This window comes from Pseudophryne corroboree, chromosome 4, assembly GCF_028390025.1.
Source record: "Pseudophryne corroboree isolate aPseCor3 chromosome 4, aPseCor3.hap2, whole genome shotgun sequence".
NCBI classification, from domain to species: Eukaryota; Metazoa; Chordata; class Amphibia; order Anura; family Myobatrachidae; genus Pseudophryne; species Pseudophryne corroboree.
The window spans coordinates 504,010,936-504,034,207 of NC_086447.1; the positions used below are offsets into that span (position 1 = coordinate 504,010,936).

General features: G+C 43.3%; 1 protein-coding gene and 1 long non-coding RNA gene across 3 annotated transcripts in view; one reads left to right on the forward strand and one right to left on the reverse strand.

Annotated features, from left to right (window-relative positions):
* LOC134909854 (uncharacterized) overlaps nt 1-556 on the reverse strand; it is an 80,085-nt gene extending 79,529 nt beyond the window's left edge. Inside the window, exon 1 of one of the 2 annotated variants that reach the window (XR_010176043.1) lies at nt 401-556. This is a non-coding gene — a long non-coding RNA (uncharacterized LOC134909854). The remainder of the gene's footprint in view (nt 1-400) is intronic. The other variant, XR_010176045.1, reaches the window with a different exon arrangement.
* RWDD1 (RWD domain containing 1) lies at nt 64-22,351 on the forward strand. The gene is made up of 7 exons (XM_063917174.1): nt 64-305; nt 1,952-2,017; nt 3,155-3,285; nt 7,172-7,315; nt 8,901-9,033; nt 9,836-9,898; nt 22,196-22,351. The coding sequence occupies exons 1-7, from the start codon at nt 233-235 to the stop codon at nt 22,303-22,305; spliced, it is 720 nt and encodes a 239-aa protein (XP_063773244.1). The 5' UTR covers nt 64-232; the 3' UTR covers nt 22,306-22,351.
* The last annotated feature ends 921 nt before the right edge of the window (nt 22,352-23,272 follow it).

A 23,272-nucleotide genomic window follows, 5' to 3' on the forward strand; every position in this document is an offset into this window, starting at 1 on the left:
GTCAGTGCGACACATTCCCTGCCCTCAGCTGTGCTGTAGCACCTGTAGCACTCGCAGCAGCAGGGGCGGGCGGCGGCCTAGGCAGAAGCAATCGATGCTGGAGCGGTCGCTCCTTCTCTAAGCGTGGCCGGCAGCCGTCTACAGGCTCCACAGTCATAGCCAGGACCCGGCACCGGGAAGGCCGCACCACGCCGAGCAGCAGCCCGTGTGCCCGCCCCATGGCCGACCAGCCATGACGGACTACGCAGAGGAACAGCGCAATGAGCTTGAAGCTCTGGAGTCTATATATGCCGACTCCTTCACAGGTGAGCAGCGCCCCTGCCTCCCCCATATATACGCGGCTCCCCTGTCGGGCGCGATGTGATATGCGGCTCCCCTCAGCTGTGTTCCGGGCACTGACCCGCTGCCGGCATCTGTTCTTGCGCTCGGGGATCGGACCCGCTGTCCCGTATAGTCTGCGGCTGCTGTCACCTATGGGCGTGCTGTATGGCAGCAGTTACCCCGGCAGTGCGGGTACTCGGGTGCCTGGTGCAGTAGTGATAGGCACGGCTTCTGCCACCCTCTGCACCCACTGGCATGGGAATGAGAGCAGCAGCATAACACACATTGGGAATGGATGAGAAGTTGGGCATACAAAACAAGTCTCTTGAATACTTAATTACGGCTGCATCAAGGGAAAACTCTTGGTCTGCGTTGATTTGACATTTAGCCAAGTGCTGCAATTGTCATTGACATTGTACTGGCATCGGTAACCTGTAACTAGTAATGAGGATCCTCGCACATTGCTTTAGAAAGTAATTCACTATTCAGAAATTCACCCGAATTTTTCATTTTATATAAAGCTGATGGTGAGAAAAGGCACTGACTCTAAGTTTTGTTATCTATGCGGGTAAGATGCCAGCTGTAGGGATCCCAGCAGTCGGAATACTGATGCCGGAATCTCGACACCCCTCAAAATATAGATAGTGGAATCTCGACAAGGTAAGGAGACCGACGTCGGAATCCCGACAGCCGGCATCCCTCCCTTAAGTATAGACTGCGGGTTAGGGATAGGGCCGGGGGGGTTAGGTTTAGGCGCCACACTTTGGGTTTAGGCCATGTTGAGTGGAGGTTAGGGTTAGGCTGTGGAGGGGGGTGGGGTTAGTGTTAGGCACCACTGGGATGAGATTAGGTTTAGGCACTAAGGGGGGAGGGTTAGGCTTCGGGGAAGGGGGAGTTAGTGCCTAAACCTATCAGGGCAGTTAGGGTCAGGTTGTGGATACGGAGGGTTAGGGGTGAGGGGGGGACCAGTCGGGGTGAGGTAAGCATGTTTCACATATTGGTGTTCCAGCGTCTGTATTGTGACTGCCGGCATCCTATCCCGCGGTCAATCATACTGACCCCACTGCTTCAGCACATCACATTGGATCTTCAGTAAGAAAAATGACTTGGTAACTGGTATGAGAATATATACACCTTTATTTCAGAGTTCTTTTCATATCAGTGAAGTTATTTTTTAGGTTTAATGGTATTTTTAGGAGAAAAGTTTTTTAGTATTGTAAAACAAGCTGTAATCTCTACAGCATATGAGGGGCAGAACTCTCACATGTTGAGATCTGTGAGGATATGTGGGGATTGGAGGTGGTCGCTAGACATATCACAAACTATTACCTTTACTAACCTTGTGGTGAGTGGAGTGAGCCACAGAGGCCAAAGCATGGTGAAATATGTTAACAAACACAAAATAACAAAAAAAAGAAGAATACATTTTCATGTCGACCTTTTGACCCTGTGGACCTAGTGCTGTGGACCTTTTATAATGTCTATCTTCTGTATCACACCTGTTGGGAATATTTGTTACCATCAAACATGTTGCCCCTTTAGCTAACATATGTATACAACCTTCGTGCCACACTGATGTGAACTGGTCATGATGTCATTTTCATGCACAATACATCTTATTTTGTTTCAGTGTTGTCTAAATCGCCAGCAAGTTTCTCTATCACTGTGACATCTGAAGCAGCAGAAGATGAAGAAAGTATGTGTGTGGAATCTTTTTCTTGAATGAACATTATTTTTGTACGCTGTTACTATCACAATTTGTGCTGATGCATCCTGGTTATAAGAGGCACCAGTGAACTCCTCCATTCTTGTTGAATTTATTTTGCTAATGCATATGTGAAAGACAGAGAGAGTAAATTATAAGTAAACAAAAAGGCCCAGATTTATCAAGCCTTGGAGAGTGATAAGCAGCACGGTGATAAAATGCGAACCAATCAACTCCTAACTGCCATGTCACAGGCTATGGGGGACATTTACTAAGCAGTGATAAGAGCGGAGAAGTTGCCCATGGGAACCAATTAGCACTGAAGTAACTTCTATAATTTGCATACTATAAAATGATACAGAGCTGCTGATTGGTTGATGGGGCAACTTCTCCACTGGCTCACTTCTCCGCTCTTATCACTGCTTAGTAAATGTCCCCCTTAGTTTGAAAAATATCTGTTAGGAGCTGATTGGTTGGTACTTTATCACCATGCTATTACTCTCCAAGGCTTGATAAATGGGGGTGCCAAATTTTGTCATATTGCTCCTATCTTTGAAACATACATGTGAGGCCAAATGTAATAACCCATGTTTTGATGGAACCAGCAAGGTATTTGCTAGCTTTAAAGCAGCAATTAATTTAAAGGCAGCAACAACCAAACTTCAGCGAGTATTTCACCGGAATGGTGCACAGTATTAAATTTGGCTCCAGTTGTTATGTATTTAACTAATGGCTTTAGATAGCTAATTACTTTCATTTAGAAGGCCTACCTTGGATTTGTTATGTTTAAATAGAAGTCCACAAATGTCATATCCTAAAATATGAAGATTTATAAAGTAGTGTGTGCACCTTGTGTAAACTGATATGCTTGCTTTAGTAGCTTTATACCTTTTTTGTCATCTTCAATAAATGCATTAGCAATCATACAAGATTTTGCTATATTCATTATTATGCTTGTGAAAAGGACTTCATCTGAAATCATCTGTCTAGGCATCTAAGCTGAAATTATCAGTGCCGCTCTGGTTAAATCATTGTGAATATGAATCTGCTGGTATTTAAGGCCAACATTTTTGTGAAGATATTTCTTCAATATGCCATGATTGTGTTTTTTTTTTTTTTTTTTTACAGATGTACAAGTAACACTAAAGTTTACTTATGTGGGGTCGTATCCAGACAAAGCTCCTCTTTATGAAATAGTTTCCCAAGAGAACCTTGAAGATTCTGATGCATCTGGTATACTGACCGTATTAGAGGAGCAGGTAAGTCCTAGACTTTTCTATGAAATTTGCTCAGCCTGAGTGCTACTGATAGAAAGCTTATTGATAGCATTTAGTGTCTTCCCCCCCCCCCCCTTTTCTGGATTTGCATATTTCTGTGTTAAATCTAACTGTTCGTGCTTCTGTTCGACACATGTGATGGAGCGAACATTAGGAGTAGTTTAGTGCTATATATAATAACTATCAGGGCTTCGCAAATTTTTCTAAAGTCTAGGAGCCAGACTTTCATCCACAACCAAAATATATGAAATCTTCCTTAGAATACACATGCCCCTCATGCTTCATGCCATCAGACCCTACTACATATTCATCTCCAGAACCCAGTTCATGGTATGACACGGCGTAGTGCCCCCCTGATTCATGGTATGACACGGCGTATTGCCTCCCTGATTCATGGTATGACACGGCGTGGTGCCCCCCTGATTCATGGTATGACACGGCGTAGTGCCCCCCTGATTCATGGTATGACACGGCGTAGTGCCCCCCTGATTCATGGTATGACACGGCGTAGTGCCCCCCTGATTCATGGTATGACACGGCGTAGTGCCCCCCTGATTCATGGTATGACACGGCGTAGTGCCCCCCTGATTCATGGTATGACACGGCGTAGTGCCCCCCTGATTCATGGTATGACACGGCGTAGTGCCCCCCTGATTCATGGTATGACACGGCGTAGTGCCCCCCTGATTCATGGTATGACACGGCGTAGTGCCCCCCTGATTCATGGTATGACACGGCGTAGTGCCCCCCTGATTCATGGTATGACACGGCGTAGTGCCCCCCTGATTCATGGTATGACACGGCGCAGTGCCCCCCTGATTCATGGTATCTCCATTGTGATGTCATAATCCCGAAAGCATATTAGCGAAGTGATCAGTGATATTAAAAATCTAAAATAAATGAACAGACAACCCAGATGTGAATAATATACATATTTACAGATCAGACCACATAGCAAATGTTGCAGGGAAAACACATAAGATATAAGAATTCTGAAAACATACCCTACTCACTAGAAATTTATAATGCAAGCATTTACAAGGTAAAAACCCTATGATCACAACTACTGCAGTCCTGATAACATCAAACAGACCAAATTCTTTACTTAGACTTTAAATAGGAGAACCATTTTATGATGCGTTCAGTTACTATGCTGCTTATGATACTCTGATATGAAGTGAGTAGAGGGTTATGCTACAGACCATTCAGCTCCGGCAGTGCCGAAGTAAGGAATGCATTTGGACAATCCTAGAAGTGGAGGGTCCTATACTGCCATTCATTTTATTATATTATAGAGCCAGTGTTGTTTTATTATACTAGAATACAGTGACGTGTGGTTGGGTGAGGCAGAGTTTTGACTGTATAAAGTATATAAAAAATACAAAGAATATGTTAGAAATATCTTCTTTGTTTTATTCTAATCATTTTTATAGTCAAAACTCTGTAGTAAAAAGTCTATGGCAGGTGAGGCAGTGCCTCACCTGTGTATCTTTTCCGCACTCCTCTGATCAAATCTCACCAAATTTCCAGGAGTTTTTATACCTCTGCACCTGTGCATAATGCCCACATGAACCCTTTGGCTCATATATTGTGTGTATATCTGGCATTGGTGCTAGCCAGTGCCTCCTCAACCATTTACCTCACCGCATGTCCCTGCTAGAATAACAGATAGTGTCAGACAGCTGTAGTTAGCTGCTCATGTCAGGAAGGGCCTATGAATCCTCTAAGAAACCTAATGTATGGAGACAGTGAACCAATCGCTGGGACTAAAAGGCCGAAATTAAGCTGCAGATGAGAGCTTTCTTATGAAGTGCTGTTTTGCAGTCCGTCTATAGAGAGATGTGTCTGTCTTAAAGAATGTCTGAGTACCCCTTCCTGCTTCCACCACTGCAGTACGCAATGTGCAACGTCACAGTAGAACAGGGAGACTTCTAAGGCTCCATTGACTGGGCTACGCCACTTCCTTCTCACGGCAGAATTGATCTCGCCTGCTGCTGGTACAGCCTGGATGGCGCTTCCGCCACCATGTCACTGGTAGCAGATCAGAGTGGATAGGGGGGGAATTTCATACTCTGTGTCCGGCCAATACATTTCTTAGCCTCCCGGCTATCTGAGTGAGCGCTGTCAATTGATCACTCCTTGTCTAACATCTAGCCTGAGAAACTGGACCTGCACATTTTTTTTTATTTTTATTTTTTAACCATTTGCCTGGCGTGGTCACATCAGATGCGACCATACCAGCAAGTGCTTTATCTGACCTGGTCGCACAGGATGCGACCAGTCAGATAAACAATGTTAGCAGCTGCAGGGAAGAGTAACTTCTCTCTGCTGCTGCTCTCAGAAGGACCGGAAGGTGCGACACAGGATGGTGCCTCCCTGCACCCTCCCATCAGTTTTTCCGTGCTGCCGATCACTGCTGATCGGTCAGCACAGCAGGACCCCCACTTAGCGGCTGCAGACAATGGCAGCTGCTGGGAATGTGTAAAACAACCCCACCCCGAAGCCACTCCATGACCCCCCTGTGTACCTGGCAGCTGTCTTGGGGGTAAAACGTGACATTGTGATGGTCGCGATGTTACTGATGTTAGCGACCTTCCCGACCAATGTTCCGATGTTTAAGAAATTTATATTTTACAGGAAAAAAACATTTTTTCTTGCTAAAATCATTTTGGATAAGGTTATATTCCTGTTCTTCACCTAATTCACTAATAAAGAAAAAAAAATGAAAATTTCGGAGTGTTTTTTTGGGGAAAAAATCATCAGTTAAATGGAGTCCCTGCCAGGCAACCTTTAGGTTTATAGCTGAGATCTCCATCATTCCCGGCGCCAGGTGCAAAATCTTGGTCATCCTGGCACCTGTCGATTCGTGAGCTATATCGTGCTATGGCCCTCATTCCGAGTTGTTCGCTCGCAAGCTGCTTTTAGCAGCATTGCACACGCTAAGCCGCCGCCTACTGGGAGTGTATCTTAGCTTAGCAAAATTGCGAACGAAAGATTCTCTAAATTGCGATTAGAAATTTCTTTGCAGTTTCTGAGTAGCTCGAGACTTACTCTGCCACTGCGATCAGTTCAGTCAGTTTCGTTCCTGGTTTGACGTCACAAACACACCCAGCGTTCGCCCAGGCACTCCTCCGTTTCTCCAGCCACTCCCGCGTTTTTCCCAGAAACGGCAGCATTTTTTCACACACACCCATAAAACGGCCAGTTTCCGCCCAGAAACACCCACTTCCTGTCAATCACATTACGATCACCAGAACGAAGAAAAAACCTCGTAATGCCGTGAGTAAAATACCAAACTTCTTAGCAAATTTACTTGGCGCAGTCGCAGTGCAAACATTGCGCATGCGCAATTAGCGGAAAATTGCTGCGATGCGAAGAAAATTACCGAGCGAACAACTCGGAATGAGGGCCCATATACAGTAAACAGAACATTTGGCAGTTTGGTCTGATGCATAAAGGAGAAAGGACCTCTCTACTGACATGAGTGTTTTTTTTGTACTGTTTGCCTGTGTTTAGAATATGTTGTGCTACCCTCTACACAATATCCCACTGACTAAAACAAATAATGCTCTGAATCGAAACCATATGTTACTTTTGCAGCCGTGCTAGAAATTAAAGTATTAATATATTATGGGACTGTCCCAAGACTTCTGTAATGGCATGAGGTACCCATTCTTTCCAGATACATACAGTAAAAGGGCCGATGGGTACAAGTCTTGAACACCATAATGAAATGTAATGATTTTTGTAAGATTGAGTAAGATGTGTTTTCTGCACATGCCTAAAGATAGTGAGCAAGCCAGTATGTTATGGTAAATGCAGAAAAATTAACTTGATGGATTAAATGCCATATTCTAAACTTTTCTAGGCTCAAGAGAACCTGGGAATGGTGATGATTTTTACTTTAGTGTCTGCAGTCCAAGACAGACTAAATGAAATTGTAGACCAAATAAAATCCAGAATAGAAGAGGAAAAAGTCAAGAAGGAAAAAGAGGCAGAAGAAGCAGAAAAGGTACGCATGTCGCTTGCATGATGATGATATGAGTCATAACGAACTATAGGAACATTGGGGCAGATGTAATAACCTGGAGAAGGCATAAGGAAGTGATAAACCAGTGATATGTGCAAGGTGATAAAGGCACCAGCCAATCAGATCATACTGTTAATTTACATATTGGAGCTGATTGGCTGGTGTGTTTATCACCTTGCACATATCACTGATTTATCACTTCCTTGTGCCTTCTCCAGGTTAATACATCTGCCCCAGTATTTTTCAAGAAGCAGATATGCTTTGCAAGGGGTAGTGCTATAGTTTATTGCCTGTCGCTATCAGGGCTGTAAATGCAAATCGGATTAGAATATGCTGATAGAGTAAAGATATGTTAAACAGTTTGTGCAACGTGAAGCCTGTCCCTGTATGTGCTGCTTGTAAGCAGTCATGCTGACATGACACTGCATTGGGAGTGGGTAAAGCTGAAATACCTAATCCATCCAATACTCTAGTTGTGTATAGGAAATAGTCTTTTGGAATGTTTTCTAAAAATACATCCAAGTGTATTAAACAGACCAGACTGTCATGTCCTGGGCTGCTCCATATGTAGCAGAAATGTTTGCTGTTCTCTAAATGGACGCATTTCAATTATTTATGCATTTGCTTGGGTCTTGTTAGTTGGATTTACAGTGCTGATATTGCTATAGTATTTTTGTTTTACTTATTTGTTTTTCCTTATATATCTGTTCTAGTTCCTACACAAATGGTAGAAACCGTACTCTAGCACACAGGTTCTCAAACTTTGTCCTCAGAACCCCAAACAGTTCATTTTTTCCAGGTCTCCTCACAGAATCACAAGTGAAACAATTGGTTCCACCTATGGATGTTCTAAAATGTGTCAGTGAGAAATGAGTGCAACCGTGTACCTGCTGGGTGACCTGGAAAATGTGAACTGTGTGGGGGCCGAGTTTGAGAGCCACTGCTTCTAGCATGACAATACGATAACCCTCTTTGGGGAAGATTTTACATGCATCTATCAGGCAACAATTATATGTCTGTATAGTGTTCATTCTAGAACCCTGCACTTATTAAATGAGGAGGGTTTATTTTATTTTTGAAGGGCAGAATTTTAGACATGATGGTGTAGCGATACATAACATCTTACATTTTTCCCTTCAGAATTAAAATATTCCATCCTTACTAAATAGGTGCAGGGTTCTAGAATGAACACTATCTGTCTATATTCATGTGCTCAATAATGTGTTGAGCAGGGTATATGAATTTGTATCCTGCTTGTAGGCGATGGTAACTCTGAAAAATGTGTTACAAGCTGTAAATCAGTATCTCTGTTATGTGCATACTGTACATGGGTGCTGGGGGCAGATTTGTGCTGAAAGAAGAAGTGATCACATTGTTGGATGTTCCACAATGTTCCTGTTACTAGTGGTGTCCTTGGCACGCTATGAGAGTAGTAAACCAGAAAAAACCTTTTAAGTTGTATTGTATAACTGATGTAACATTTTGATGTACAAGAAATCTAGTGTGATGCACAGTTCCTACAGATTAGCAGGAATATTTCAGCATCACTAACTGATAATTCTCTTAGGTTGTGTTCCATGGAACTCCTGTATCTATAGAAAGCTTTCTGAATTGGAAAGCTAATTTTGAAGCAGAATTAGTAGAAATGAGTAGGAAAAAACTGAAGGAAGAGGAACAATCGGGAAAAAGTAAATTAACAGGTAAGCCCGTCACAACTTGCATGATATTGATTCCGCTACGGCTACAGCATGGTCCCATTTGTTCTTCAGTGCTCAGATAGGCAAGGTGTTTATCTGGACATGTAGCTATCCTACGACTTTTAATAATTCATTTTGTAGACAATGTATTGTGGAAGTTCTTGCAATCATATAACCTTTCCTAAATTTTGCAATATCTCGCATTGATTGCTAAATTAGCAAAAACTGTGATTGTTCTACTAACGTGCTGGGGGCTGCCCAACACAGGGCAAGGCTGTCCAGCATGTGTGGCATTGCCCCGCGATACGATCGCAAATCAATTGAGATCGTATCACCAAAACCTCAACTAAAGGTTGACCCCTGCCTTCGCAGCATGGCTGCGTATTCAGGTGTTCTGGCGCAATGTTTCCTATCTCAGGCGGCATCATCAGCTGGCCCCGAAAATTGCCATGACATGCCTGCGTTTCCTGCTCTCCTCCCTCCCAATGCTGCATCGCCGCCCCCGGACTTCTGTCACCTGTTAATCATGATGCAAACGCATCCTTCTGGGATGCGATCGCATCATGACAGCCCGCGCACTGCAGCCATTGCCCTTGTGCGGACAGCAGTGAGAGCAATTGTAGCCATAGTGATCAGCTCTGAATGTGGCTTTTTATGCTTCCTGCTGTGTTCATATTCCTCCCGTGGTTCATTTAATACAATTTTTTTTGTTTGTTATTTTTAACACGTGACGCATTTTTTTTACATTTGTATATATTTTTTTTTTTTTAACCACTTAATCTGCAATATTTTTGTGTTTGTCCAGGAAAGCAATTATTTGAAACAGATCATAACCTCGATACATCTGACATCAAGTTCTTGGAAGAAGGTTTGTTGATTTTTTTTTTTTATATGTGGTAAGCAGGTTAGAAGACTACAGAGCAGGTTCTTCCATAGCATATCTGTATGCAAGCTATTATCCTGCCCGCTTTATTTGTACATAATGTTTAGATATACTGTATCAACACAGAAAACAAATGTCATTTTGAAACAGTTATTTGCTAAATGGACTGCTTACATTACACTAGACTGGAGGAAGAGAGATGCAGATGCACACTCTTAGCACTAAGAACACTGATAGTAAAAATAATTTAAATAAACCTTCACAATTAACATGGAGTATAATTGAAGCTCTTAGCACACATTTGCGCAAATATGCGGGCCCATGTACCGTGACCAGGTGACTTCATCACATGGGTCCCTAACATTCCTAAGACTATCACATTATATAAATTTATACAGGACTTACCTCTAAATAGGGCCTTATCAATGTGTGATCTGAAGTGCAGGAACCCAGCTAATTAAAACACCTGAGGGTGACTGGGAGGAGTGCCAATACCAGAGGAAGGAAGCCTTGCCTTCCAGTGTACAATATATACACAAATATAGAGGAAAAAAGGGGGAACCTGGATTGCACATCCTATTACTAAAGATATCAAGAGGTGCTATCATGCTGAGGCTTCTAATACTGTGCTGGGGGAAGAGAGATGCAGATGCACACTCCTAGCACTAAGCACACTGATAGTAAAAATAATTTAAATAAACCTTCACAATTAGCATGGAGTATAATTGAAGTTCTTAGCACACATTTGCGCACTAGATTTTTTTCTTTAACAAACTGCTTTTTTAACATGCTAGTCATTTATGTAGCAAATGCTAGATTTTGGGGTATATTCAATTGAAGTCGAAAACTGCCGTCTGTCGAAAAGACGGCAGTTTTCGACTTTTTAAGGTCGAATCCTGATTCGACCTATTCAATATTTCCCTAAATTTTTGTCGAAAAGCACGTGGATCGGTGGAATAGCTGCCGATCCACGTGCTTGTGTCGGTTTTGCCCCCTTTTCGACCATCTCAGTCCGATATCAAAATGATGTCGGACTGAGATGCGGACCCAGAGGAGACGAGGGGGAAGAGCCGCAGGGAGACGGGGGGACAGCCGGCGGGCATACAGGGAGATCAGCGCTACAGTAGCGCTGCAGCTGGATATCACTCAGCCGCCCGACCTCACTGCAGCTTCCACCCGGCTCCAGCACGCTTGAAAAAGTCGAATTAAGGGGGTAATTCCAAGTTGATCGCAGCAGGATTTTTGTTAGCAATTGGGCAAAACCATGTGCACTGCATGCAGGGGAGGCAGATATAACATGTGCAGAGAGAGTTAGATTTGGGTGGGGTGTGTTCAATCTGCAATCTAATTTGCAGTGTAAAAATAAAGCAGCCAGTATTTACCCTGCACAGAAACAATATAACCCACCCAAATCTAACTCTCTCTGCACATGTTATATCTGCCTCCCCTGCAGTGCACATGGTTTTGCCCAATTGCTATCAAAAATCCTGCTGCGATCAACTTGGAATTACCCCCTAAGATGGGATTGAATAGGGGTTGTCTGATCCATTCTGACAGATACATGTCGAAATGGATCCGTCTTTAATCGAATATACCCCTTTGTGTCTAAAGCAGGCATTGTGGAGGGGCAGAGTTCTTACAAATCTAGGTCTTCTCAAACTTTAGTATTGAGCACATAAGTGAAGCATAACCTTGTAACCTTATTCGCCAACAATAAATCTTTTTAAACAAAACATCTTAAGTGAGCTTTTTATGAATACAACATAATGTACAGGTACACATCATAAAACAGGCAAATCGATAGCCCCTTCCGCAGTGCAACATGTTGTGCTGAGGAAGGGGCCATTGTCCCTCTCATCTTTTCCCTTTTTTTTTTAAATTTTTTTTCAGTATGTTGTTGCCTTTTAACTTGTGTCTAGCCAACTCTTTTGCAAGCAACATTATATACAAAAGAGAAGGAGGAGCAGAAAGGCAATCCCATAGTTTATAAAGAAAGCTTACCTTCCCACTTTAGTCTCAGCTGTGAACACAGTAGGTCAGTACAAAGTTAATACCACCAAGTAAATTAACCATCTGTCTTCATGGGTTTAATTAGGAATGACAGGTCCAGTTTAATATGTATGTCAGACAGATGTGGAGCCATAATATATCAGTGATTAATACACAATTATAATTTTGAGAATTTGTAAATGTTAGTAAACCGTGTAATAGAATCCGAACTGGGTCCACCAATATGTGGTTCAGCATGTGGTGCGCTGATCTTAGAATGTGTGTGTGTGTGTGTGTGTGTGTGTGTGTGTGTGTGTGTGTGTAAAACATCACTTTTCACCATACTAAGAAATCTTAGAGTGCCGCCCTTTCACGCACACGGAAACGTTTAGGAATTGCAGCCATTTTTATACACCGTCCCCTGTTTTTAGGGGCTCTAATGTAATTGGATAAATATTTTCATTTTAAATAGTTTGTCAAGAATGTTTGCAGACAATGACTGCCTGAAGTCTGGAACCCATGTACATCACCAAATACCTGGGTTTCCTTGTTATGCTTTTCCAGGAATTTACTGCAGATGTCTTCAGTTGTTTGTTTGTTTGTTTGTTTGTTTGTTGTTATTTTTGCCCTTAGTATTAGTATTGTCTGCAGCAAGTGAAATGCATGCTTGATCGGGTTGAGATCAGGTGACTGACTCAGCCATTGCAGAATATTTCACTTCTTGTGCCTTCACAGCAACAACTTCTGAATTCCACACTTGGAATCAACTCCAAACCTTTTTTTTTTTTCTTCTTTGCTTAATTGATGAAGAAATCTCAAATGGACAGATCAGACCTTGTCAGGAAATAGCTTTTGGTCAATTGTCCAATACAGATGTGTCCTCATACATCTTGCCTCCGTACGCCACACAGCTGGAGATGTGTGACATGAGTGAAATGATAGTTCAGGTGCATCACCACTAGCATAGGGTGCCTTTTTTTTTTTTTTTTTTTTGCCTTAAATGCGTTGCAAATGCAGTATGATGCAGCTAGGATGCACAGGTTAGACTGTACTGATGAATTTGATATGCGACACTTGTATAGCTGTATACGACTAAGGGGGTCATTCCAAGTTGATCGTAGCTGTGCTAAATTTAGCACAGCTACAATCGTAAACTCAGGCATGCGGGGGGACGCCCAGCACAGGGCTAGTCTGCCCTGCATGTCAGTGCTGACCCCCCCCCCCCCCCCCCTTCCCGCACAAATACAAAAGCGGCTGGCCGAGAGTTGTCTGCCGCTGGCCGCAGCGGCTGCGTGAGACGTCTCTCAACGCCCCCCCAACGGTATGGCCACGCCTGCGTTGGCCGGACCGCGCCTACTAAACTGTGGCTTAACGCCACCGTTCAGCCCCCTCCTGCCCAGCGACCGCCTCTGTCTCGGAGGCGATCGCTGGTCACCGACGTCTGCCAGGCGCCGGCGCACTGAGGCGCCGGCGCATGCGCAATTCCGACCCGATCGATTCGCTGTGACAAACTGCAGCAAGCGATTGTGTCGGACTGACCCCCTAAGTCTGTATATGGAGCACAACCAAAATTTGTATGGAAAAATGCTACGGCCACTGCATCATAGCATTGCGTGTACAGATTTATAGACTCGGTCACACACAGATATACAAGTGTTGCATATCAGCTTAATCAGCCCAGTCTCCTGGTGCGCATTGTCTGCAAAAGAGACGCCCCAAGCTAGCAGAGTCTCACAGGACCTTATGTGCTAAGAGGGGCTGTTTGGTATGACTGCAGAAAAGATGCATAGACTTAGAGTTAATTGTCATTTGTGCCAGTATGGTAAGCTGACCGGCACTGTGACAGCCAAATGCAGGGACTCTCTAATAATCTCACGCCAATAGGATTGATTTAGGGTGGCTTGCTTGGTATCATCACTATGGAAGTGCAACGGTTGAAGGTCTCGGGCAAACCTGCTTTGGCCATGTTTTCTATGGCACATCACGTGCTATCCATCTAGGCGTGTTATTTAGGCACCGATATGGTATTCTTTTAGGCTCCATTCTGCAGACATGTCCGAACCACTTTAAACACTGTCTTTTTATATAGGATTCATTTGTGTGTTGGTCTAGGCATAGTTTTCAGAAGTTTTAATTTCTCCAGTGGTCTGTTAGTTTCTCTTTCATCCACTAGGGGACACTGGAACAGTACTTAGACATTAGGGATGTGAAGCTTGCAACCGGAGGTGTGGCACAATCTAAAATTAGCATTGTCTGCACAGCCGGTTCCTCCCCCTTCACAGCCCTCCTCCCTCAGTTTGGAAAATTGTGCCAAAGGAGGTGCAAGTACAGAAGGGAGCTCCTGCTCCTTGAAGATTTATTTGATTTCTTCTTTCTTTTTCCTTTTTTATACTGACTCAATCCCTCCTAACTAAAGGGAGGGTGCAGGATTTTAAACTAAAAGATGGTAAATGCCCTATCCCACCTAAATGAAAGGGGGTGCAGGCTTTACCAGATAAAAAGACTGCGTCCCCCTAGTAAAAGGGGGACAAAGTTCAGGAGTGGAGACAATGATTGCAGATGAAGGGGTCTGCATCTCCTTAACAACTGTAAGTACAGATTGTTTTTAAAATGGCCCCCGCAGCAGTTAGGTGGTATATTGATTTTATTTTCCCTATAACAGCTATTACAACGATATGTAGCCATTATCTACTGAGTGAAACGATCCCGTAGCGTGTGTCACCAGGAGAGACAGAAGCGCCGCTACGGGACTTGGTAAGCGATCCCGTAGCGTGCAGAGAGCCACATAGAGCATAGGACCCTGTGCCACTGCGGGTCTTAGAGAAGCGATCCATAGAGTGCAGAGAGCCGCGCAGAGACAGCGCCGCTACGGGACTTGGTATTAACGGTCCCGTAGCGCGCCATAGACACTGCAGTTTCAGAATGGCTGAAGAGATCATTCAGCCCGGGTGAACGGTTTAAACTTAGATGACCCTGTGATAAAAGGAAGAATGGAGGGCACTCAGTACATAGGCGTGCCTCCCCATATGTTTAACTCATATCCCTTAAACTAGTGGCCAGTACATAATGAAGTGGCATGAAAATTTCAATGTCAGACATTTTATTAATCCCTATCTGGCGCCAGCTACAGGGTAGGGTAAGCCCTCCCACTAGTATAACTATCATGTTGCATGTGTAGCACTAGCTCCCTCTACTGGTGCCAACATATACTCAGAAATGTGAGATCTCCTGAACATATAATTTTACTATACTAATTATATTTTCAACGGACTTCTATTATAAAGATCCTAACGAAAATATTAAGAAGCAAGCGGATACAAACCCAACCATCGCAGCATGGAGGTCGCATGTCGGCTGGTGTTTCACTTTATTTTTTATTGTGTTTTTTTTTTTTTTTTGTATATATAAATATATTTTTGTCCTGTTCTTGTTTCTATATAAAGAAAGGAATAGTAATTCCAGCCGGACCCGATAACTTTGCTTCCGTCATTTCTCACAGCCTTTCTTTTCCTAGTTAAAGGGTGAAAGCGCCACGAAATATCCTCGTAGGGGGTTTCCATGCAAAGGACTCCAACGGGAAGAGACCTGGTATGTTTGTACATAATGTATCAAGAAGAGCACACGGGTTCAAGCCCGAGGAAGGCAGTCCCGGGGTGTGCGATTACTACTTAGACGCTCCACCCGGGAGCAGTGCTCCAACTAGGACAAGGATAACCTTGCAGATAGGATCTCCAAGGGGATACCGGAATCCCGCACGCAACAATCAGTGCTGCGGGATTCTCAAAGACAATGGATGAATTTTTCATCCAGTTAACGCCTCTCACGCAAGCGGTAACAACGTGCAAGGCAGTTAGACGGGCCTCTTCCTCTCGTACCGGAAACAAGAAGGAAGCGGGTCTTCTCATTGATAAGATGGGTGAGTTCATTGAATCTAGCCTAGACGCCGATTTTCCAGAAGAGGACACGGCAATCACAACAATCTGTGATCCTAGACTTTAAGGTCCAAGAAGTAAAGGAGCCCGTAGATTCGAATTGTTTGAATTCCAAAAGCGTTTTCCAATTCCTAAATCCCTCCAGTCTCGAATGGAGGAGGTTTGGGAACCAACCTGACTAACGTTTTCAATTTCCAAAAGGGGTTTCCAGTAACCTATCCCCTTCCTGAGAGTATAAGCATAAGTGGGAGTTTCCGCAGCTTGTGGGTGTTTTACTAGGAAGGTTGTCGAAGAAGACAATCTTACCGTTACCTCATATAACGACCTTAAGAGGTTGACGCAGCTTTAATGTCAAAATTTTATGGCAGGTGCAGCACAGAGGCCTACGGTCGTCTGCCGTGGGTTGACAAGGCCATGGGAGTATGGTCTGGACGCATGGTACAGGCTATTTAGGGGGAAAATGGCTTGGAAGAAGTAACCTAACTGGCGTAACACATTCGAGATTCAGCCTCACACTTGTGTCAAGCCTCTGGGGATATTCACAGAATAGCATCGCGCATCTCTACATTAGCCAGATCGGCTAGACGAACAGAGAATGGCGTGGAGACTCTGACACCAAGGTGCGGTAGAATACCACCCTTTGAGGATGAGATGTTTTTCGGTCCAGTGTTGGACAAGTGTATTTGCAAGCTACAGCATCCACTTGTCTGCCTACTCCTTATACAAGAACCATTACACAGGTTAGGAAAGGTTATCGGGACCAGCGTGTAATTCCTTGAGAGCTCAGTCCTTGCGAGCCCGAGGAAGAGTTTTTGGTACACAAGTACGTGGGGGCAGAGGTAGAGGCCGCTCACAGGCAGCCAGAAAGCGGGATAAATCTGCTGACAAGACCGTGGCAGGACGGTCTCACGGCTCACCTGGGATTCCCCTTGGTGGTCGAAGGTCTGAAGTTGCCTCGGTGCCCTCAGGAAGAATAAGAGCTACGGCCGACAATGGAAAGAATGCTACGTTCAGAGGTCATTCTCCCGGTTGCCGCCTCTCAGTGAGAAATGGCTCTCTACTCCAATCCTTTGGTCATACCAAGTCAGACAGGACAGTCCGGCCGATACTCAATTTAAAAGTTTTAAACCAGTAACTGTCTACAAATTCAAGCTGGAATCAATCCAGTCGATCATTGCTGGTTTAGAACATGCATATCTACATATCCCAATCTGGGCCTCTCACCAGGCTTTCTTAAGGTTTGCACTGCTGATGGATCGATACCAATTCAGGGCCTTGCCGTTCAGTCTCTCACTGGCCCCAAGACTCTTTACAGAGGATCATGGCATTCATGGATGCAGACTCGGGACTGTTGAAGTCACGATAGGTCCTTATCTAGGCGACCTGCTAATCAATGCATCCTCTCAGGACCAGTTGATCAGAGATGTTCAGACATCCCATCCAATTCTCGTTCAACTTGGGGAGATTTTGAATTTCCAGAGATCCAATCTCTGGCCAGCTCAACGGATTCAATTCCTCAGTCTCCTATTGGACAGGGTACAACTGTGAGGATTCCTACAAAGGAACAAGGTCCAGGACCTACAGAGATTAGTGGCTCAGGTACTGAGGTCACAGACTATTTTCTACACCTCTGTGTGGAAATTTTTCAGGCAGTTGGTGGCAGGCTTCATTCTCGTCCATTACAGATGAACCTCATTGCTCAAAGAGCAAGGTCAGACTCCGACTACCACCACGCATACACGCTTCCTTACTTTATTTGCCATTGCACAGGAATCTCGCAGCAGGCTAGAGATTCGGCAGTTGAAATTGGTGGTTCCTGCCAACAGACGTCAGCCTCAAAGGTTGGGGTGCCGTCTTAGAATAGCATTAGTTTCAGAACAGTTGGACGCTCCTGGAGAATACCTCTTTCTTGGCCAAAGGGCCAAGTCATGGGTCAACACATAAGGATGCAGTCGAACAACGTCACGATGACGGCATACGGAAACCGTCAAGGAGGAAAGAGGAACGGAATGGCGTTAGAGGAAGCCACAAAGGATGTGTCCAGGACAAGAGATCCAGCAGCTAAGGGAGTGGACACATTAACACTTTCTTGGTGTTATAGGAAGGTTTACATTTTTTTCCACCTTTACAACTCATTCTCAGGGTTCTGAAGTGGGTTGAAACGAGAGCTAGGGTCGGTGATTCTATTCGCACCAGATTGGCCCGCTGCGTGGGTTACTAACGGCAGATCCTTGAAAGTCACCTCAGTGAGGGGCCCTGCTATCTCAGGGACCGTTGCCAACATCCAGAAACTGGCTGTTTTTGTTTAAGGCGCGGTTATTGAAAACCGGATCCTCTGAAACAGAGGGATACCGACCGGGATCGACTATTCTTACGATGATTGCTGCTAGGAAGCCGGTAACAGACATACATTACTACAGGAATTAGTAGAGGTTCTGCTAAGGCTAGTGTCATGAGGTGGGTGAATTTCAGCGTTCTTCCACTTCTTCTGACTTCTACTGTTCCTTTCGGCAGGTCAGGAAGTAGGACAGAGGCTGGGTTCTCTGAGCGGCCAAGTTTCGGGTCCATCCGTCCTATTTCAACAGCGGTTGACATCCTTGCCAGAGTTTCAAACCTTTTTACAAAGGGTTCGGGGTATCCAACCCCCTTCTTCGTTCTCCTACTGCGTCTTGGCATTTAAATTTGGTGTTTAAACAGACCTGAAATAGCTATCTTTGACGGTCACGTTACTGCTGGCCTTGGCTCCGGCAAGGCGGGTTTCTAGGTTGGGAGCTTTAGGGCATTACTCAGTACAAAAGCAGTTTTCCTTCCTATGGTGGTTTCTGAACTTCGAGTAACTCAACCAATTGTAGTATCATATTTTCCGGGTCTCACAGATAGAGACGTGTCCTGGGCTGTTGTCCGAGTTTACCGGGTTTGCCTACAGGGTTACATCATCCTTCAGAAAGTCGGACTATGTCTTGGTTCTTTGTGATGAGCCTCACAACCGTTAGCCAGCATCTCAGCAGTCTGGGTCTAGTCTTGCCTTTCGGCAAACAAACAGGTTCCGTTTCAGACGAGTGCTTCTACCACCCTCCTGGGCGGCGGCCAGAGGGGTTTCCAAGGCTCGACTTTGCAGGGCGGCATTGTGGTCCTCAGCCCACATGTTCGCAGGATTTTACAGGTTGATGCTTTTTGCGTCCGGGGGCTCTAAGTTCGGACGTTTAAGTTTGCAGCCAACCGACAGCACTCCCTCCCTGGGAGTAAACTTTGGGACGTCCCCTAATGTCTAAGTACTGTTCCAGTGTCCCCTAGTGGATGAAAGAGAATAGAGGATTTTGGTACTTACCGATAAATCCATTTCTCTGAATCCTCTAGGGGACACTGGACGCCCGCCTCGGTGCTATCAGTCTGCTGGGTTCACACTTCCTGTTCAAAGGACTCTTGTGACTCGCGTAGTTAGTCCCAGGACTTTGACAAACAAGGTCATAGGATCAAATCACATTGTGGCTCTGTGCCTAATATTGATTTTACGAAGTTTGTCCAAACAGCGTTGATTTTCCAGTTAAGAGTTCTTGGGTGCTGTTTGATAGGTTGTACGGTTCGGTGCCATGTGCTCAAGTGTCATGTCCTATTCTCTCAGTCAAATTTTCCAAACTGAGGGAGGAGGGCTGTGAAGGGGGAGGAACCGGCTGTGCAGACAATGCTAATTTTAGATTGTGCCACATCTCCGGTTGCAAGCTTCACACCCCTAATGTCTAAGTACTGTTCCAGTGTCCCCTAGAGGATTCAGAGAAATGGATTTATCGGTAAGTACCAAAATCCTCTTTTTGCTTGTAGTATGTCATTTGGAAACGTTCCAGCCTTGTCAGGCCGTTTTTAAGGATTGTCCATGATTCTGAACCATAAAGTAATATTGCATTAACCACCGATGTGTTGAGTACCTTAATTTTTGTGGCAATGAAAATAGAAATACAAAGATGTATGAGGACACATCTGTACTTTTGGTCCCTTGAAAAAGAGGGGGTTATACATTAAACGGCTGTAACTCTATAACCCTTTTTCCAATTTGGCTGTAAATACTATATATATATATATATATATATATATATATATATATATATATATATATATATATATATATATATATATATATATCTATATATATATATATCTATCTCTCAGTAACTGTAACATGAGTACGTGTTGGTAAACAGCTAAATTGACCAAAAAAAGTATTTGTGTCCAATTACTGTAGTTTTTTGGGGCATCCAAAGGACTTTTGCAAATCCTATGGGTATGTTGTTTAGAACATTGAAGTATATGTTGTAAATTCAGGTATCCGGTGTATAGCTCTACATTAAAAATGTCTAGAGTCAATAGGTTGACCACCAATGGTAGACATGCAAAAGGTAGACCGGTTCAAAAGATCAACAGAGTCAAAATGTTGTCATGACCTTTGTGGCTGACACACATGGTCGACGCATGTTTTTATATATATATATATATATATATATATATATATATATATAGTATCCCATATCCAAATATTCCGAAATACGGAATATTCCGAAATACGGACTTTTTTGAGTGAGATTGAGATAGTGAAACCTTTGTTTTCTGATGGCTCAATGTACACAAACTTTGTTTAATACACAAAGTTATTAAAAATATTGTATTAAATGACCTTCAGGCTGTGTGTATAAGGTGTATATGAAACATAAATGAATTGTGTGAATGTATACACACTTTGTTTAATGCACAAAGTTATAAAAAATATTGGCTAAAATGACCTTCAGGCTGTGTGTGTAAGGTGTATATGTAACATAAATGCATTCTGTGATTAGATTTAGGTCCCATCACCATGATATCTCATTATGGTATGTAATTATTCCAAAATACGGAAAAATCCCATATCCAAAATACCTCTGGTCCCAAACATTTTGGATAAGGGATACTCAACCTGTATATACATACATACATACATACATACATACATACATACATACATACATACATACATTTTTTTCAACTGTTTCAAACTTTACCATCCACGTGGACTACAATTGGAAATGGTAACCTTGCCCGAAGACATGCGAGGGGATGCAGTTCACTAATGGGGCTTGCTTGTGGCAGAAAAGTAACAAACCCCCCCCCCCCCCCCCCAAAAAAAAAAAAAAAAGTCTACCTTTTTTCTGTCGACCATTTCCATGTCTATCTTTTGACCTTGTTGACCTTTTCTACTGTCTACTTATTATATGTCAACCTTTTGACCTTGTAAAGCTAATGTATGTAGACCTATTAACGGTAGACCTTTTTAGTGTAGATCTAATACCTGTAAATTCAAGCCTTCAAAATATTGTGCAATTTATTGGGATTCGGAATTAATTTTAAAGGATGATATTTATTACAGGATGATAATTATTTGCAACTCCATTCTGTAGGGAACTGGAAGATGCAGCCACTAGATGGCATATGAGTCTTTATATCTGTTCTACATCCTCACCTAAATCTAACTGAAAAAGTTACTGTTACAAAGTTATTACAAAAAATAAAATCACTTTAGTCTTTGAAAGTTCCACTACCATTTCCCTGTTCAATCCTGTCCCTGTACAGTTTAATTATATTATAAAGTTTTTCTTTTCATTTTCATACTTGTTACACTCATTATGCTTGTTTTACACTCATGTTAATTTTTAATGATCATGTGCAACAGTTCTTTATGGTTTAGTAGAGTTTTTGTGTTCTGTTGATTTGTGGCAAGTGTACTATGCCATATCTGATGTATAACTTTGTGGTCTTGTTCACTGTGGGAATAACATCACTGTATGCGGTGAGAGAATTCCCAGGCTGTTATACGTACCTAGTAGGTAATATTGAGGGTGATGTGGTCAGCTACATTACAACGGAACAACTATCAATGATTTATTTAATGAATCTAATTAAACAGTGTAACACCACATAGCCTATACACTGCTGTGTCAGACATGCTCTGCCACTGTTACAATATCTGTGTTTACATTACATTTCTGATTCTATCGCCTCATAAGGGGAGCTGTATCAAACCTTGGAGAGAGTTTAATTGGAGAAGTTGCCACTTTATATCTCTCCAATCAGCTTCTATCGGTTATTTAATAGACTGTGCTAGATAAATGATAGCTAGAAGCTGATTGATTTTCTTTTGGGCAACTTCACCACTTTATCTCTCTCGAAGATTTAATACATCTCCCCCTTATTACAGCATTTGTCATTTCCTGATTGTTACAGAGTTACAATCAGTAATTGTTTGCTTTATTTTATATAATACTGTGACACCAGATCAAATATGCTCGTTTGCAAATATTGACAATGAAATGCATAAACTGTCATCTTTACCTTACAGCTGGAAACAGTGTTGAAGTGGATGAATCTCTATTCCAAGATTTGGATGATTTAGAACTTGATGATGAAGACGATCCAGACTTTAACCCGATTGATATAGAAAGTGACTAAAGTCCTGTAATAAAATGGTCACAGTATCTGTGACTATTAATACGTATACACTCACTGCTGTTGTTTTTTTTTTTTTTTTTTTTAAGTCCTATTTTAATTATCAGGAGAATATTCTTCTGATCACTTTCAAAGTTGATGCTGAATAAATTGGTTTAAAATCAGTTATTTGAGTTAAATTGTATTTCTAGATTTGACACCATATTCTTGTAAGTTTATACTTTATATTTGGTGCTGGCTTATATGTGATATTAACTAGAATGGAATATTTATATAAATTTTTGTTTCTCTAACGTCCTAGTGGATGCTGGGGACTCAGTAAGGACCATGGGGAATAGACGGGCTCCGCAGGAGACATGGGCACTTTAAGAAAGAATTTAGATTCTGGTGTGCTCTGGCTCCTCCCTCTATGTCCCTCCTCCAGACCTCAGTTTGAATCTGTGCCCGGACAAGCTGGGTGCTGTTCAGTGAGCTCTCCTGAGCTTGCTGTAAGAAAGTATTTTGTTAGGTTTTTTATTTTCAGGGAGCTCTGCTGGCAACAGACTCCCTGCATCGTGGGACAGAGGGGAGAGAAGCAGCCCTACTCTCTGAAGATAGGTCCTGCTTCTTAGGCTACTGGACACCATTAGCTCCCAGAGGGATCGTACACAGGATCTCACCCTCGTCGTCCGATCACAGAGCCGCGCCGCCGTCCCCCTCGCAGAGCTGGAAGACAGAAGCCGGGTGAGCATAAAAAGCAAGAAGACTTCGAAATCGGCGGCAGAAGACTCCAGTCTTCACTGAGGTAGCGCACAGCACTGCAGCTGTGCGCCATTGCTCCCACACACACCTCACATACTCCGGTCACTGTAAGGGTGCAGGGCGCAGGGGGGGGGGGGGGGGGCGCCCTGGGCAGCAATTGGGACCTCTTTGGCAAAAGTTTAGCATATATACAGTTGGGCACTGTATATATGTATGAGCCCCCGCCAAG